We start from the raw sequence: 16,773 nt of genomic DNA, 5'->3' as shown, positions 1-16,773 counted from the left end.
ATCATTGCTCAGAGGGTGAGAACATACTGCCTTTGTCTAGAATCATTCCCTCGCCAGGTTCATGATCAAAGTAGAGATGGGTTTAAAGATAGCATACACAACAAACTGTTCATCTTAAAACTATTTCATGGAAACCTGTCATACAGTAAGCGAAGTCTGCTTCTTAGTCAGTCGTAAAGACCTGTGACAGACAATCCCTAGCTAATTGGTAATGGTGTATGTGTGGTCTGCCCTTCTTCAAAGGTTAAAGTACCACAGGATTGCAGGAAAGGCTGGCTGCCCCATAAGCTTCTGCATGGGTGGAGGCTCAAAAACAAAGAGGACCTAATAAGAGAATTGGCTCCAAGTCCGTCTGAGACTTCTCCTTCCCTCTATTGGTAGACCCTGGGTGGTTTACATGGTAGTGGTGATAGCTAGTAACAGGTAACAGCACTGCGAAAGATGCCAGGTTGTTGAGGGCTGCCATTTTAATTTCCCACAATGCCCCAGAGTAGTGACGGGAGAGGAATTAGTTTAGTTCGCATTTTAATATGAAATGCCCCAATTCATAAGTTCTGAAATCAAATTGAAATGAAGCTACCTTTCAAAATACCGTATTTTTCACTCTATAAGACACTTTTTCCCTCCTAAAAAGTAAGGGGAAATGTGTGTGCGTCTTATGGAGCGAATACAGGCTGCGCAGCTATCCCAGAAGCCAGAACAGCGAGAGGGATCACTGCGCAACACTCCCTCTTGCTGTTCTAGCTTCTGGGATAGCCCCTCAGTCCCTTCCCCCACCTCCTGGAAAAGCCCCCAAGAGCCGTGTGGAGCTCTTGCGGACTTCTCCCTCCCCGGGGGAAAAGCCTGCAAGCACCACGCACACGCTCCACACGGCTCATGAAAGGGAGCACTGAGCAGAGCCTGGGATGCATACAGGTTCTGCTCAGCACTCCCTTTAAAGAATATTTTTTTCTTGCATTCCCCCTCTATAAAAACTAGGTGCGTCTTATGGTCAGGTGTGCCTTATGGAGCGAAAAATACGGTACTCACTTTTTCCAAAGGTGTCCAACCAAATGAAGTGTACAAAACTGTCTGCATTGTGGCAGTGTGGGAATTAATTAAAGAAATAAAAGTATTTTTTTCCTCAAATAATGAAAATGAGGAGAACATGAGTTTTCAGACAGCCCAAACATAACCACAGCCAGACATCAGCTTTATCCTAACATGGTGTTCCTAATGACTCAGTTGGATGCTTTATCCATCCCATCTGTGTACTTTGCTGCCTTGTGTGGGTGGCCCCTGCAAGGAGCTCAGCATCCGGGAAGCCACCCCTTTCTCCTTCTATTGGGACACAATCACATCTATTGTTTTACTGCTGGGAAGCAGCCAGGTAGAATGACAGAAATGATCTGTTGATGTTTTTCAACTTCTCTTCCACCTTATGAATGCTTTGCTGCCTAATGGGTTTTGGACAGCATCCAAAGAACCCATAAGCACACAAATGACCTTCTCTGTGGTCACTGGGACTTCCTCCACTGTCAGGTCATCAGTTTGCATCAGAGGCTGTTCCCAGAGATCCTCTATGTTTTTGTGAGTAGTCAGGTGGAGGGTTTGTGTCTTGCTGCCTTTGGGAAGGGATCCCCGTAAACCTTGCTGCGTGCAGGGAAGCTCCCCTTATGACCATCTAGATATCAACCTAGCATGAAGCAGAAAAGTGCTTCTAATAGGCATGTCGGCACCCAGTGGAAGAACCTTTATCTAAACATCAACCCCCAGGCACTGTTATGATACAGACAATGCACTCTGACAGGTGTGGCTCTTATTGCAAAACAATTCCCCCGGAAACTAAGGCAGAACTTCTCAGATCTTTCTGAAAGGAATAGTAGGAAGGTTGTCACAACTCCAGAAGCTGGTGCTGGACCGGAGTGGAGGAAGGTGTTGTGTGTGTCTCTCCACTCAACCCCCCACCGCCCGCACTGCTGGTGAGATGGAAAATGAAACTTTCAGCATGCTTTGACCAGGGAAGCCCGGAATGACTTGCGAATGAGACATGCCGTTTACTGAAAAGCAGGAAGAGAGACATAAAGAAAAGGTGCTGTGTGTGTGTGTGTAAGGTCTCGGAAATTTTGGAGGGGCAGCTTCTGAACGTGGTGTGCCAAGTTCCCTGCATTGCAGGTAGGTCCACAGAGTTGCACCGCTCCTTCTCGTCGTTCTCTTTCCTTCGAGAGAGCAATGGCGGTTAGTGAGGGGGCAGTGCAGGAGGAAAAGCAGCTGAGGCAGAGGAGGAGGAATCTGCTGTGAGATTCAAATAATGCACGCAGCAGCGGTGGAAGGCTGTTAAAAAAATAGCTGAATTCCTGCCAAATAAAATGGGGCGGGGGCGGGGGGGAGAGAGAAAGTCTCCAGGAGAAACCAGTTTTACAGGTTGTGCTGCCCAAAGGGCATTATGGGTTCTTTTTAAAAAAGAAAAGAAAAGAGAATTGTTGCAAACGGAAACAATGAACCTGCAGAAACTGTATTAGCAAAACCTTACAAGGCCTGGGTCTTCAACACAACAGTTTTTCAGGTGTGTGCACCCTTGCAGGTTGTTTCTTTTTGCACTGTTGGGCAGGTCACATTTTGTTGCTCCACAGTTATTAGAAAAGACCCGTCCTATACTCCCACAGTTTGTTCGCCTTCAAAAGCCAAATAAACATGTGTTCTATTTTTTTTTTTTTTTATAAACCTGCTTTGTAGTAGATCAGCACCATGCGAAGGAGTAGACTGTTAAACATTTACTTGGAAGGAAACAGTTCAATTGCATTGTGCGGCCTCAATCTGACAGGTTAGCTCTACTGTGTAGGCAGGTGGGGTTTAAGTAACCATGGAGATCTGTGATGTCATGCTTGGGAAAGCATGTTAAGGCAGCTAAGGGTACATGTAGCTGTTCAAAGTCCCATAGGCTGGAAGTTGCTCTTATGCAAATGAGAAAGTTTAACTTGGAGAGGGGGGTGAAAGGGGGGCTAAATAAATTGCAGTGGAGACACATGGGAGGCGTTTTACCTGCCTGGGATTGTAAGGGAGTTTGTTCGGAACTAAAGATTTGGGTGACTACTCAAATCTTGGGAGCTGTTCTCAAGCGTATTTCCTGGCTTGCCTCCAGACTCCTGCAATTAGGTAAACAAAAATGTCCTCCTTTGCTTTGCAACGACTATAATACGGTTGTTTGAAATCTACTTGGCTGTGTTATTTTCTTGAGAGTAGAGCTGAATCAATAAACGGGGTTTTCTGGTATGATGTACTTTCTCTCTCTCTCTCTCTCTCTCTCTCTCTCTCTCCCTCCCTCCCTCCCTCCTTTCCCCACCCCACCTCTTGATTTGAATGATCAGCAGATTTTTGAATGCTGTGAAATAAGGAGGAAGTTAGGTGACTCATGCTTAATACGAGTGTAGAGTGTAGAGAGGAGAAACCAGAAAATGAAAATGGATTTGTTCTATTGGTAGAACCTTTCTTACTAACAGTTTCTGCTTTCACTGTTAAGAATCAAACTTAATATCACAAGTTGTTGGGGTTTCTTTTTTCTTTTTTATAAAACCTTTCAAGATGCAAACTGCAGATGTCCTTATTATTCATTATTATAACATTATTTTGTGGAAGGGCAACTTTGGAATGGGTGCAACAAGTTCCATTATATGACTGAAAATGTTTGGAGGGGAATAGCACAATGAATTCTTTCCCGTCGACGAACAAGCTACATGGATAGAAGTAGGTTTTCCCTTTTTTGCTGCTGCAATAAAATGAGCGGACTCTTACAGTTGGACCATCAAAGGGAGTGGTTTGGGTAGCCAGGGTTGAAGTGTGTAACTGGTGTCCTGGCAAATAGTTGCTTGAAGCATGAAAGGCCACCGATTCAATTGAAAGACACCTGTGAAATGTAAATGAAGGGTGGAGGCATGGTAGAATATCTGGGGAAAGTTCAAAACAAGTTTCTATGCTTCCAGCCCAAACTATATAAAACCCTGAGATGTATAAAGAGCTCTCATCACTTGCTGTTCATTTTTTTATATATATGAACAGAAGTAAATTTAGCAGTGCAAAACACTAACAAAATAATTGGAAACAAATGAAAATTTATTTTAAGCTCTTTTTTAACCCCATTTTTTTTTTGTCTAGTGCACTGCAGATCTATTTGACTTGACACTCATGGATAAATTGCCACTATTAGTTATTAATGGGAATTTATAGACTTAATTTCAAGCCTGCTTTGTGTGTGTGTGTTGGTTGGAAAAGGATCTGAATCGTTATGTGTTTAATATTGAAATATGTCATATTGAACAATGTGTCAAATAAACCAGCGTATTTGCATTAATTATGCTGATTGTGGTTGATGAAGTGGAAGACTAGAAGGGGGGATATGAAGAAAAACGAGTCAATGTTAATATTATGTGAATAAATTTGTGGCTGGTAACCATATGTAGGAAAATGGCATTTGATTGCAGCAAGAATATCTTATGTGTTCTGAATTGATGCATATTTAACTAGTGAGTACCTATCATTATGACTGCGGATAGTGGCATTGTAGGGAACCTTTAGGGATGGAGCACATTTCTATGCACAGAAAAATGCATTTCATGTTCCAGTGGAATGGCTGGAAGTTCAGTTCAGGTCTTGCAGTGGTACATTTGTCCCCAGGCAAAGCGCTTCCCAAGTGCACCTGCTAGCTGAGTCAGTTGCTTCACTTTGCCTAATGCAAGGGCCGGCTCCCTAAGCAATCTGCAGGTCAGGGCCCATTTGTTCAGCACCATCAAAATCAAGGGAATGGGACCACTAAGAACTGGGCTTCCTTCTGTTTTCCTAGTCTTGCTCTAGCTTTCATGCCGCCTTCTTGCTGGCCTGTCCTAAAGAGATGAAACAGAAGTAGAATTAGGTCTGCAGTTGTCAACTGGTTTCTGTTTTTTAAAGTAATTTGTTGTTTTTATTTAAATAATTTATATACCACTTATGTATGATAGTCTCTAAGCTGTTTACAAATATACAATGCAAAGAATAACAATAAATTAAAATGATAAAATCAGACTTCAGCTGGAATGCCTGTTGGAATAATAAAAGAAATGTCTTCAGTAGGTGCTGGAAGTTCAGTAGGGAAGTGACCTATCTGACCTCAAATGGAAAGGAGTTCCATAAAACACAATATTAAACAGTTCCTGGTGGATAGGAGAGCCATGCATCTGAGCCATGGAGGACCACTAACAGTGACTCCCCCCGAGGCATCAGTGATCAGGCAGGGATATAAAGGATTGGTTCAGTTTGCCAAGCTCATTTCCTTATCAAGGTGAAGGCAGTTAACTGCTTTGATTTTTTATTTATGAAACAGTGCTGTGTGTTCTTTCTCTCTGAATGGTTGCTTTGCAATTTTAGAACCATGAGCAATCAGTCCTCTTTAGACATATACAGTCCCTTCTGCATGCCAGGCAGCATGGCCTCTTGCTTGAACTGTTCCTGATCACAGACCCTTGCACTGCCCCAGAGTCTGTTTCCAAAGTTCTCCTGAGCTAGCTGCTTTCTGAAGGGGAGGCGTCCGAAATGAACTGTTTCAGAACAGCCTCTTGGCATTCACTCATATCTGTGTGTAAGACTTTACCTGGCCATGTTGCAATCCTTGACTGGGCTTTGTTCAGTTGCTTCTGATAGCAGCAGCTACTCCTCTGTATTTGTTTTCTTGCAACATTGTCTGAGACAAGTCATCTACAAGTCCTGGACTGAGAAACCATGGAGTCACTGCCAAGAGCTTATCTAGGCATGTTTTAATACTAAGGAGAAAGGGATTACGGTGCAAGAAAAGTGCAAAGGAAAATGGTTGTAGCTCATTTGTTCTGCTTTTGCACCAACCAGCCAATCTTCAGCAGGTTGGGTGTGTCAGCAGGTTTCATTGGAGTCACAATGCTTCAAAAACACTACAGTTGTCACGGGGCATTGTCCACCACATTCTAGTCTGCTTCTTGGTCTCACCAAACCTAGTACAGTATTGAATTTGTTCTCAATCTGTGTTTCGTCCTCTTCTGCCTGATCAGAGATGCAAGACTCCCTTTTTATGATTCTTTGTGTTCAGGTTTTTTTTGGCGGGGGGTGGGGACGACGACGACGACTGCCAAAACAAAGCTGACACTTGCTGTGGAGTGTTTTCAGAGAGCCATACTCATGCGATGGTCACTATAAGCCTTATTCCTTTTTTACGCTGAAAACATAGGTGAGGAACCTTTTTTCCGTTTTTTGATGATTTTTTTTTCTATAGGTATTGTTTTTTATTTTTATTTTTTGATTGTTATATATATATATATATTCTTTTTTTCTTTTTCTTTTTTTTCTCTGTAACCTTTAAAATCTTAATAAAAATTTATTTTTTTAAAAAATAGTTTGACCTGGTGTAGAGCAACTATATAGGGACGCGGGTGGCGCTGTGGGTAAAACCTCAGTGCCTAGGGCTTGCCGATCGCATGGTCGGCGGTTCGAATCCCCGCGGTGGGGTGAGCTCCCGTCTTTCGGTCCCAGCTCCTGCCCACCTAGCAGTTCAAAAGCACCCTTAAGTGCAAGTAGATAAATAGGTACCGCTTTATAGCGGGAAGGTAAACGGCGTTTCCGTGTGCTGCGCTGGTGCTGGCTCACCAGAGCAGCTTTGTCACGCTGGCCACGTGACCCGGAAGTGTCTCCGGACAGCGCTGGACCCCCGGCCTCTTAAGTGAGATGGGCGCACAACCCTAGAGTCGGACACGACTGGCCCGTACGGGCAGGGGTACCTTTACCTTTACCTTAGAGCAACTACCTGTGTTTTCAGAACATTCAGTAGTTGGGTCAGAAGCTTATCAGGGTTTGTTTGTTTGTTTTACAAGAAGACATTTGGAAATGAGCTTTTCAGAAGGTAAGCTTGCCCACTATAACTAGTCTCCCCTATAGTGTGTAGGCATCACAGGAGCATGTTCTAGGCATCATTGGTATTGTTTGTGAACTGAGGGTAGAATGAGCCACAGAAAGGCACATGGACGAGGTTCCTTGGGGCAGGGCAGGTTAAACACTGACTTCCAAGAGTCCCAGGCAAGGACAGCAGAAAGTGACTTCGGAACATGCCCATCTGAAAAACAGATATTGAAGCAAGCTTTGATCTCAAATACAGGGTGGGCAGGCCTGTAATCTTTGTTAATAGGAACCTTTAAAAGGAGAGAAGCCCATAAATAAGATTTTGTTCCTTGAAGCAGGCTGCCCCTCCTAAGTAATCGCTTCTGCACCTGCAAAGATACTGTGGCGGCAGAAAATCATTTGCTCTTCCTGAACCTCACACGCAGCATGTTTGTTTAACCGAGCTGGTGCAGGCAGCACTTCCCCTGGGCTTAGAATGGGGAATTTCAGTAATGGGTGATGTCTTTACATTGATAATGCCCAATGCAAACAGAGTTGTGTGTAATTCTCTGACCAGTGAGTGTATTGAGGCACTTTTAATGCATGTGCCTTTCTGAACAAAAGCTGGCTGAGCCGGACACACCTGGTCAGTTAGTTCCATCTAATTTTAATCCTTGAGGTTTAAACCCCCTTTGCAGAGATCTGTTTAGGGGATCAAAAGTAAATAACACAGGCAAATCTCTAGCTGAAAGCGTTTTCTGTTTCTTTTGTCTTTGGTGAATGCATTTGCTGAAACAGCACAACAGATGGGGGAAGAAGACCCTGCCGTCATTGCCTGTGAGCGCAGCACTGTTTTGTAGTGTAGATCCTCTTGGCTCCTATATCCTCAGCCTACACTTCCTCCTGAAATTGCACCAATTTAGCAAAATCCATGACTAGGGCATTTTGCATCTGGGTGCATCAAACAACAAGGGGCTGTGTTCTTTGATGTGCCTCCATATATTTGCACTTGGGAGAGAGACACTGTTTACAATTTGTGTGTGGTCTTTCTTTGGTTCATTCCTCTTAATTCACAATCCAATTCACCAGTAATTTGTAAAAAAACCAAACCAAACCAAACCAAACTACCCCACTTTAGCCCTGCTTCCTCCTACCTAGAGGTTGGAAACCTACTGTCACATTGTGTCTTAGTAGCTACAGCTGTGTTATCAAAGCAAGGCATACGTCCGTTTTTGAGCAAACCATTTTGCCTACAAAGGGGATGTGTGCTTTTGTCATCATGCATAGCTAATACACAGGCAGGCCCATTTAATTGTTTGTAACTCTAGCTGTTGATTGGGTGTGTTCTGGAGATCATATCTTGGCTTTATGTGATTGGGCTTCATCCCCCTGAATGCAACCTCATTGTGTAAGCTGGCAAATGAACCCGGAAGTCTTCAGTTAACTTCATGTCCCATTACAACTGAACTGCTTCAGTACAATCCCTAGTTTAAAATTGGCTTCATATCCTGCCTTGATTTGAAGTCATTCACCATAGCTTCCCAGTGTGGACAAAATGGGAGACCCGTAGTTAACTGAAGAATTCCTGGTTTGTTTGTTCATTTGTGGAAGGGAAGAAGAAAGTAGCTCTGTGTGGCAGAATGAGGCTTGAACATATTTTGGCTTATTATACGAATACAGTGGTGCCCCGCAAGACGAATGCCTCGCAAGACGAAAAACTCGCTAGACGAAAGGGTTTTCCGTTTTTTGAGGTGCTTTGCAAGACGAATTTCCCTATGGGCTTGCTTCGCAAGACGTTTTCGTCTTGCGAGTTTTTTCCCTCCCACCCTTTTTCTAAGCCACTAAGCCGCTAATAGCGCTAATCGACTAAGCCGCTAATGGCCGTGCTTCGCAAGACGAAAAAACCGCTAGACGAAGAGACTCGCGGAATGGATTATTTTCGTCTTGCGAGGCACCACTGTACAGTGGTACCTCGGGTTACATACGCTTCAGGTTACAGACGCCGCTAACCCAGAAATAATACCTCGGGTTAAGAACTTTGCTTCAGGATGAGAACAGAAATCGTGCTCTAGCGACGCGGCGGCAGCAGGAGGCCCCATTAGCTAAAGTGGTGCTTCAGGTTAAGAACAATTTCAGGTTAAGAACAGACCTCCAGAATGAATTAAGTTCTTAACCCGAGGTACCACTATATAGTATTTTCAAAGACAGCTGAACTAGTAACCTAGTCAGATTTTTTTTTATCTCACCCATTCTCTGAGAAGCTCAGGATGGCATGCATGGCTCCCCTTTTCAACAGCCCTGGGAGGCAGGGAGATTATAATGACTGGGTCAAGATCACCCATTGAACATTGTAGTCGAGAGGGGATTTGAACTCTGGTTCCAGCCCAACACTCTGACCTCCATACCAGTGGTGGGCAACCTGTGGGCCCCCACCTTTATGTTCTGTGACCCTCTGGACACTGTGGGCCTACTCTTGCTCTCCAGACCACCCCTTGGGAAATGGAAGCTGTTACATGGTGAGTTCAGGGTTTTAAAAACCCTGCAATGAGCAGGGCTGGTCCTATTATTAGGCAAAGTGAGTTGACAGCTCGGATGTAGTGGCAGCACCTCACTGATGGTAATCTTAGCACTGTGGGTAAGATTCAACTGTTAGCCCACTTAGCTTCTGTGCATAGAAGGCACTGTTTCATATTTTGCGTCAGGTGGCAGAAGGTCTTGGACTGGCCCTCACAGTGAACTGCTAGGCGTGGGGACACTGTCTGGTCAGCAGCCAGATTCCACCTCACAGCTATATGCTGGATCTAGCAACTTGTAAGCCCACATTAAATTCTCACAGAGGTTTGCAAACATTACCCTTCAACTTTATTTATTTTAGAGCAGTGCTATTTTTAGTGCCTGCTAATGTCATCTACCCATCTGTTGTAATTAGTAATAAATTACTCACAGAAGGAACAAATATTTGACTCTGATTACAATGAGTTAGAATAAGCATTGCTTTAAAAAGGGGGTTACATAAATAGCTATGTTAATGTCATTAACTGACTTATTTCAGCAGAGCTGAGCTGGTAATGCAATAAGAAAAGGAAAGATGTGCCTTAGCTTCTGCGTCGAAAAAAGCTGTATTTTTAACATAAAAAACCCTTAAACATCTGATTGTGATATAGTGGGGTATAAATGCAGTTATTTGACAATTGCAACTCACTGTACAGCTTTAAAATGCATGTTAGAAACATCTCTGCATATTTGAGCAAATACCCCCATTACTGCTCTTTTGAAAGAATCTTTAAATAACACACAGCTGCTTAACGCGAGTCTGTGTCCTTTATGCTTTTGCTGTGGATTCTTTTCTGACGGGGTTTCTGTCACACTAAATAATTTTTAAAGAGCTTCCCTAGTTGTTGCGCGCCCCCCCCCCCCATGTTGCTTGCCATGGTCTTTTTTTTTTTTTAAAGAAACAAATAAAAAGGCAACATGTGTTAACAGCTGTTGATTGGGGTTGAGATGCCTGTCTCCTAGGGCCAGGAAGCACATCTGCCCTCTAATATAGAAAAGGCTGTCAACAAAACTACATTTAGTGGTGCGACTGTGGTTGTTTTATAGGACTTCAAGTTGTGCCTGCAATTCAACATTGTTTAATACATCATGGGGGGTGGGGAACTTTCAGATGAAGCAAATGACATTATTGCAACCATTCTGATGGGTTATGAATATTTAACAAGATTTATATAGTGCATAATAATCAACAACAAAAACCCATTAAAAACAAATGTTAAAAAGAAGTTGACATAAAATTGATCAAAATAGAAATAAAGCCAGCAGCTTTAAAGCAAATATACACAATGCAATTACATGTTAATGTGATATGCCTGGGTGAAAAAGGTAAAGGACCCCTGACAGTAAAGTCCAGTCGCGAACGACTCTGGGGGTGCGGTGCTCAACTCGTTTTACTGGCTGAGGGAGCCGACGTTTGTCTGCATAGATTTTTTTCCGGGTCATGTGTCCAGCATGACTAAGCTGCTTCTGGCGAAATCAGAGCAGCACACAGAAACGCCCTTTACCTTCCCACCGGAGTGGTACCTATTTATCTACTTACACTTTGACGTACTTTCAAACTGCTAGGTTGACAGGGGCTGGGACCGAGCAACGGGAGCTCACCCTATGACGGGGATTTGAACTGCCGACCTTCCTATTGGCAAGCCCTAGGCTCAGTGGTTTAGACCACAGAAGGTTCTTGTATAATATTAATGGGCCAGGAGTTCCAGAAAGTAGATTCAGTTCCTTGCAAATGTGAAATTAACATTATGTGGCCCTTACAAAGATACATCTCCTGCTATCTGGAATCCCTGCTCTGAGCTTTGGAGAGATTTAAGCTGCACTCAGATACGGAGTTTATTGCAGTAGTTCTAGAACTGCTGATCCAATTTCTAACTTTTTTTTTTAAGTGGATAGGACCCACTCCTAAGTGGATAGGAGCCACTCCTGCAGTAGGAAATCAGTGTCCAACTTGCAAGGCTCCTGTTTGATCCTTGCATCACCTGCCACCTGCCGATTCGTTTCATCACATTATTTTGCCTTAGGGATCTGGTGTATTTGCAAAGGGACCTATTCACAACCCTTCTGAGTTGTGTAGCACTGTGGGGTGCTGCACTGGTGCCCCTAGCAAACGCTGTGCCATACCTCCAGTTGAGTGACTGCTTGTCTAAGCTATCATGCATTGATCAGTGATTTCTCTATGTATGGTGGGGAGAGGAGTCCCAGAAGCCTTTTGCTGAGCAGCGATGAGCCTGCGGTTCCTTGTTCTCAGGCTGAGAGCTGTTGCAACTGCCTTGTTAGTTGCAACAATGCTGGCAATGTGTTGTATGCTAGCAGGTGTGCCTGCAATTTACCTGTCTATTTGTCCACACTTGCAGAGCCAGGGGGAGGTTGTGCCAGTGCTTATGGTCCTTACTTGAATTGCCAGGTTCCCCAATGTTTGGATCTTTAAACATAACTAGTAAACAAATCAGAATTAAAGAATTTTGAGGCCGCTTCAATATGACACTTTTGATTTCTTTAGCCTTGCAGGGGAATATAAGCCCAGGGTTGCCTGTTAGCAGTCTGTTGGGTTCCATGAAAAAGCACGGCTTTCACTTCCTTGAAAGTGAGTTTCTAGCCCTCGGGATTCTGACGAGGAGACTGACAGCACCACCAGAATGCATACACCTGACAAAGTCAACTATAGCTCACTGCAGGGGATGTCACAATAAATCTCTTAGTGTTTTGCGGTGCCACAAGATGCTTTGTTATTTGTGCTGCCACAGACTAACCTATCCCTCTGGGAGTCTTTTGAAAGGCCCAGCTACCAGAAAGCAAATTGATATCATGGGACTGGTTCTTCATTTTTTGCAGCTGTTGAGATGGGACTTCAAGGCCAACTTGTTCATGTAAATTATGTTAATGATGTGCAAACAGAATATGCAAATCGGCTGCCAATCTTTGACTTCTATTATGTTTGTATCATGCTGTACAAATTGCCTGCTTCTGCAGCGGAGCGTAAGAGAAATACTCTCACTGAGCTCAGTTTGGTAATATGGGTCCAATGGTTAAAACCCCTTCGGTAATATTGAAAAACAGGGCATGTGTGGTGAACAAACCAAGATGCTTTGATGCAATGTGATAGCACAATGGTTGCAACTAGGTATTTTTAGAACCTGGACTTAATTGTCATATGGTTGGGGCGTGCTAGAACATCATTTGCATTACTTCGCATCTCTCTTCTTCCACCACCATTGCTGTGTGCCTTACAGCTGCTTCTGCATTCCTGTTAGAGCAGTGGTCAGCAAGGGCTGGATCGGTCCCGTGGAGATCCCTCCGTGGGCTGGATTGTGTGCGCACCTGTGATTTTCGCCATCTGCGCAGGGAGACGGTCCACTTTCCCTCAGACCTTGTGGGGGGCTGGACTATATTTTGAAAAGAAACCCCCCTACTCTCATCTCCCTTCTCCACAGTAGTGGACGAGCCCTGGTGGCTGCTTAGCTGTGCATTGTGAGTGGCAGGGGCTGGTGGTGGTGAAGGGATGATGAGCAGCATGAAAGGGCTGGCTCTGGAGAGGGGCTGCTTAAAATGGCACTTGGCCAACCGTGGCTCAGTAAAGCCCAGCCCCCTTCCTCCTCTAGGCAGGGCGGGGAGAAGCCAGGAGGAGGGAGGGAGGAGGCGGCGCTGCGGTGTGTGTGTGGGAGAGGGGAGGAATGGCGTTCCACGCAGCGATTCCCTGACCGTCCGCGGGCCATATCCAGAAGGCAATTGGGCTGGATCCAGCCCCCAGGCCTTAGTTTGCCGACCCATGGTCTAAAACATCTGGAGAGCACCAGGTTGGCAATGGCTGAGTTAGTGTGCTGTGTGAACCAAGGCAATGTCTGATTAATAACATTACTGCCTCAGCCTCTTTTTAAAGCTGCTTTTATATACTATATTTGAATTGGTCGCTTTAATGTGATTTATTGTTTTCTATTATATTCTAGGAATGCAGCTTTGTTTATTTTGTTGTAAATTTCTGACTTTGTCTGCAGAAGACTGAGATCGAAATAATAAATTGCTTCCTCTGCCCAGCAAAGGACCGGGCAGCAACCCAGTTAATCTTACACTAACCCTATATTCTTCTTCATAGGCTTTCCTTTCAGTGAGGATTTTAATGAAGCTGGTGCATTTGACTGAGATGAAGGTGTTTTAATGGATATAAAAACCATTGTTTTGCCCCTAAGGAACAATTTCACAAACTGTTGACACTGATATAGTCCCGCTGAAGTCAATTAGAGGCTGAAGAGCAGTTATCAGCTGCTTACGTTATCAGCTGTTGCTCTGTTGGCACTTCTCAGAGACACTGCACCTGATCCCTGCTTCAGACATTTTGTGATCTCAGTTGCATGACTAGATCTGTGGGAAACTGAAGGGTAGTTGGCACTACTGTGGGGCAGAAACATGGTACCGGCCACCATGGCTGGTAGGGAGGCATGATGCCTCTGATGCTCAGCTGCTGGGAGTCACAAGTTGGCAGAATGCTGTTGTGCTCAGATCCTGCTTTCATGCCTTCTGTGTCCATCTAGTCATCCATTGTGAGAAGACAGTGCTGGACTAGATGAGCCATTGGCCAAATCCAGCAGGGCTCTTGTTGTGCTTTGATGGAGTAGATGATCTTTGGAGTATCTTCCAAACCAGAGTTGGAAGCGGCCTTGAAAACAATCTAGTCCAATTTCAGGCTTGGTGCAAAGAATCCAGATGGCTGTTTCCCATTTCACAACTGAATGGTGCACAAATTGCTTATATGGTTCCTCTCTGTCATATAATAAATTTGCATGCATGGATCTGATCACACTTATTTACTCTAAGTAGGACTAGCGTCAGATACAACCCAAAGCATTAATGGCTGGAATCCAATTGGTGCTCTTGCTCTGACAGAGGCGTCCACTAATGGAAGAGGAGAGGAGACAATCTTTGCTGATTTCCCCTTCCCTCCTCTCCCCGCAGACTCCAGCAGCCCCTGAAAAATTGTTCTAGAGGGTTGGGGACCCATGAGCATTGAAAATCTCTTCCTCCTCTGCTTCTGCTAGCCTTTCTCTGGATGAAAAGCCCTTGTGTGCATGGAAGGGCACTTACTGGATACAGAAGTCTCTGTTTCTCTATAGGAACATAGGAAGCGACCTTATGCTGAGTCAGATAAGACAACAGTCCAGCTAGCTCAGATTTTTCTCCACTGTCTGGCAACAACACTTAATGGTTTCAGAACAGGGAGTCTTTCCCAGCCCAAACCTGGAAATATTGGGGGTTGAATAGAGTGGTACCTCGGGTTAAGTACTTAATTTGTTCCGGAGGTCTGTTCTTAACCTGAAACTGTTCTTAACCTGAAGCACCACTTTAGCTAATGGGGCCTCCTGCTGCCGCCGCGCCGCCGGAGCACGATTTCTGTTCTTATCCTGAAGCAAAGTTCTTAACCTGAAGCACTATTTCTGGGTTAGCGGAGTGTGTAACCTGAAGCATATGTAACCCGAGGTACCACTGTATAGTACCTCCTGCATGGTTCTTTTCTCATCCAAAGGAAGCCAGAACCAAGCATAACAGTTGTAACATCATCACACCTTCTATGTGATAAGTGTTCAGTTCATTGGGAATGCCCCAGAGTAGTGCTCTCCTCCCCACCCTGGGTGCCAACCTTAACAGTTATTCTAATTCAGTCTTTCATAATCTGTTTCTGGGCCATGTCCTATCAAAAAAGAGAAGCGGGTAGAAATTGACATATGTTCCTTGTGAGATGCATCCCTTTTTGTCCCTATCGGCCAGCACAAAGCCTTTCTTATTAACCTCCCATTTTTCAGAGGTGCCCAACCACACAAGTAGGGTTTGCTTGTTTTGGAGGAAATTTTTATTTTTTTTACCAAGGTGAGGAAGGAGTCCTCCTTGTGATTAGAGGCAGCTTGTCTTTCGCAGAGTTCAATGCGTACACCTGCATTCATTTCACTTCAGCCACACCCAAAGACTGCTATGCAAGCCAAGCCATGAAAAACCGGTATTTTCTATTTGTGAATCATATCTACACCCCAATGTGCAAGAACGTTTGCTCACAGCTCCGTCTCAATGCGCATACGATATGTACCTGGTGCAAGGGATATCTTTGGAGATCTAGGATGCCGCGCTGAGGTGGTTTCCTCAAAGGTTTGAGAAATTGCTGACACCAAGAATATGGAATTGGATGTTGGTCACTCTTCTAGTTCTCTGCCAAAAGGTCCACGAAGGAAAAGGAGCTTCTCATCTCTCTGCTGTTCCTGTGGTGTGTACAAAACTAACCAGGTACAGGAGAAGTTTTTGCTTCCAAACTACGGCTTTGTTTTGTAGTTTCCAGGTGTTGTACACTGATTATGCAGGAAAAGTTAAATCCTTCAAACATATGTGACTGGAAAGGGGAATGTTCTTACTAATGTTTGAGATAGCGTTTTAGATCTGTGGATGTTTTATCAAATCTTCTTTCGAAGATTAAGCATCTAAAATACTACCTAGCTTTTACGTAGGGCGTGTGAGAGTTCTGATTTAATACACTCTCTCAACACTGAACATCAAATCCCTTTGTGTTCCAAAACCAAATGCATTTCTTAAAAAATTATATTAAATGCCCTCATTAAAAGCGTAATGAAGTTACTGTATACTTTTAATGAGCTGTAATGTTACTAGTAGACCGTAGGCTTCTTTTGAACATGGTGCATCGTGGAATCGACTGCGTAGGATAGAGCATGTACTTTTAAGTTATGGAGATTACTGAGAGGTTTCCCATTTGTTGCTTCTGTTGTGATGATTCTAACAGTCCTCTGTTGCTCTGCAAGCATGTTTTGCTTTCTCTTGCTCCTTTTTTTCAAAAAGCAGGTGGAGCGTGATGTTAGGATTTGGTATGAATGCAAGCTTAGCCTTACAGCTGGTTTTCAGTAAAAAGTCTCAGGTCTTAAGTATATAAAATAATAAGAAAGAAGAGAGTTTGAGCATTGCTGGAGTCCTTTCCCCCCCTATTGCTGTAGGGGCCACACGTAGTAGGTTAGAGAAGCAGTGGTTCAGATCAGATGGAAGTGCTTTCATTTTAAAATTCAGCGTGTTCAGTCTTGATTCTACGCAAGCCTTCTACAATGGAGTGGATAGGGTTCCCATAAACAATAGTGAATAATATATATAGTTTGTTTACTGGGCCGCAATGCTTTACAGGATTCCGTTCATCCAGCCAACCAGCCATTCATCAGGGTGAATTATTATTATGCCTACTGTATAGATCGGTCTGAAACAGCCCCCAAACGGTGTTCTGGCCATTGGTACATATTGTCCCCAGTTATGTGAGCATAAAAGAATTGCCTGGTTGGCACCTAACATCATCCATCTCAATCATTCTGTCCTCAGTAGCGGTTCATAAGCTAG

General features: G+C 44.0%; 1 protein-coding gene across 14 annotated transcripts in view; it reads left to right on the top strand.

The window, feature by feature from the left end:
- The window catches only part of KIAA1217, a 356,312-nt gene that overhangs the window by 186,452 nt on the left and 153,087 nt on the right, over nt 1-16,773 (top strand). Inside the window, exon 1 of one of the 14 annotated variants that reach the window (XM_081834629.1) lies at nt 1,927-2,154. The exons of 10 other annotated variants lie outside the window; for them this stretch is intronic. Coding sequence is in view for 2 of the 4 variants with exons in the window: in XM_081834627.1 (XP_081690753.1) it covers nt 15,562-15,669 (108 nt within the window). In the remaining 2 variants the exon portion in view is untranslated. Of the gene's footprint in view, nt 1-1,926; nt 2,155-2,979; nt 3,136-15,415; nt 15,670-16,773 lie in introns of those variants that run through there. 3 more of the 14 variants (XM_081834630.1, XM_081834627.1, XM_081834628.1) reach the window with 3 other exon arrangements.

The sequence above is a fragment of the Podarcis erhardii genome, assembly GCF_964252035.2.
Source record: "Podarcis erhardii genome assembly, chromosome: 12".
Taxonomy (NCBI): Eukaryota; Metazoa; Chordata; class Lepidosauria; order Squamata; family Lacertidae; genus Podarcis; species Podarcis erhardii.
This window is presented reverse-complemented; position numbering and strand designations above follow the sequence as displayed.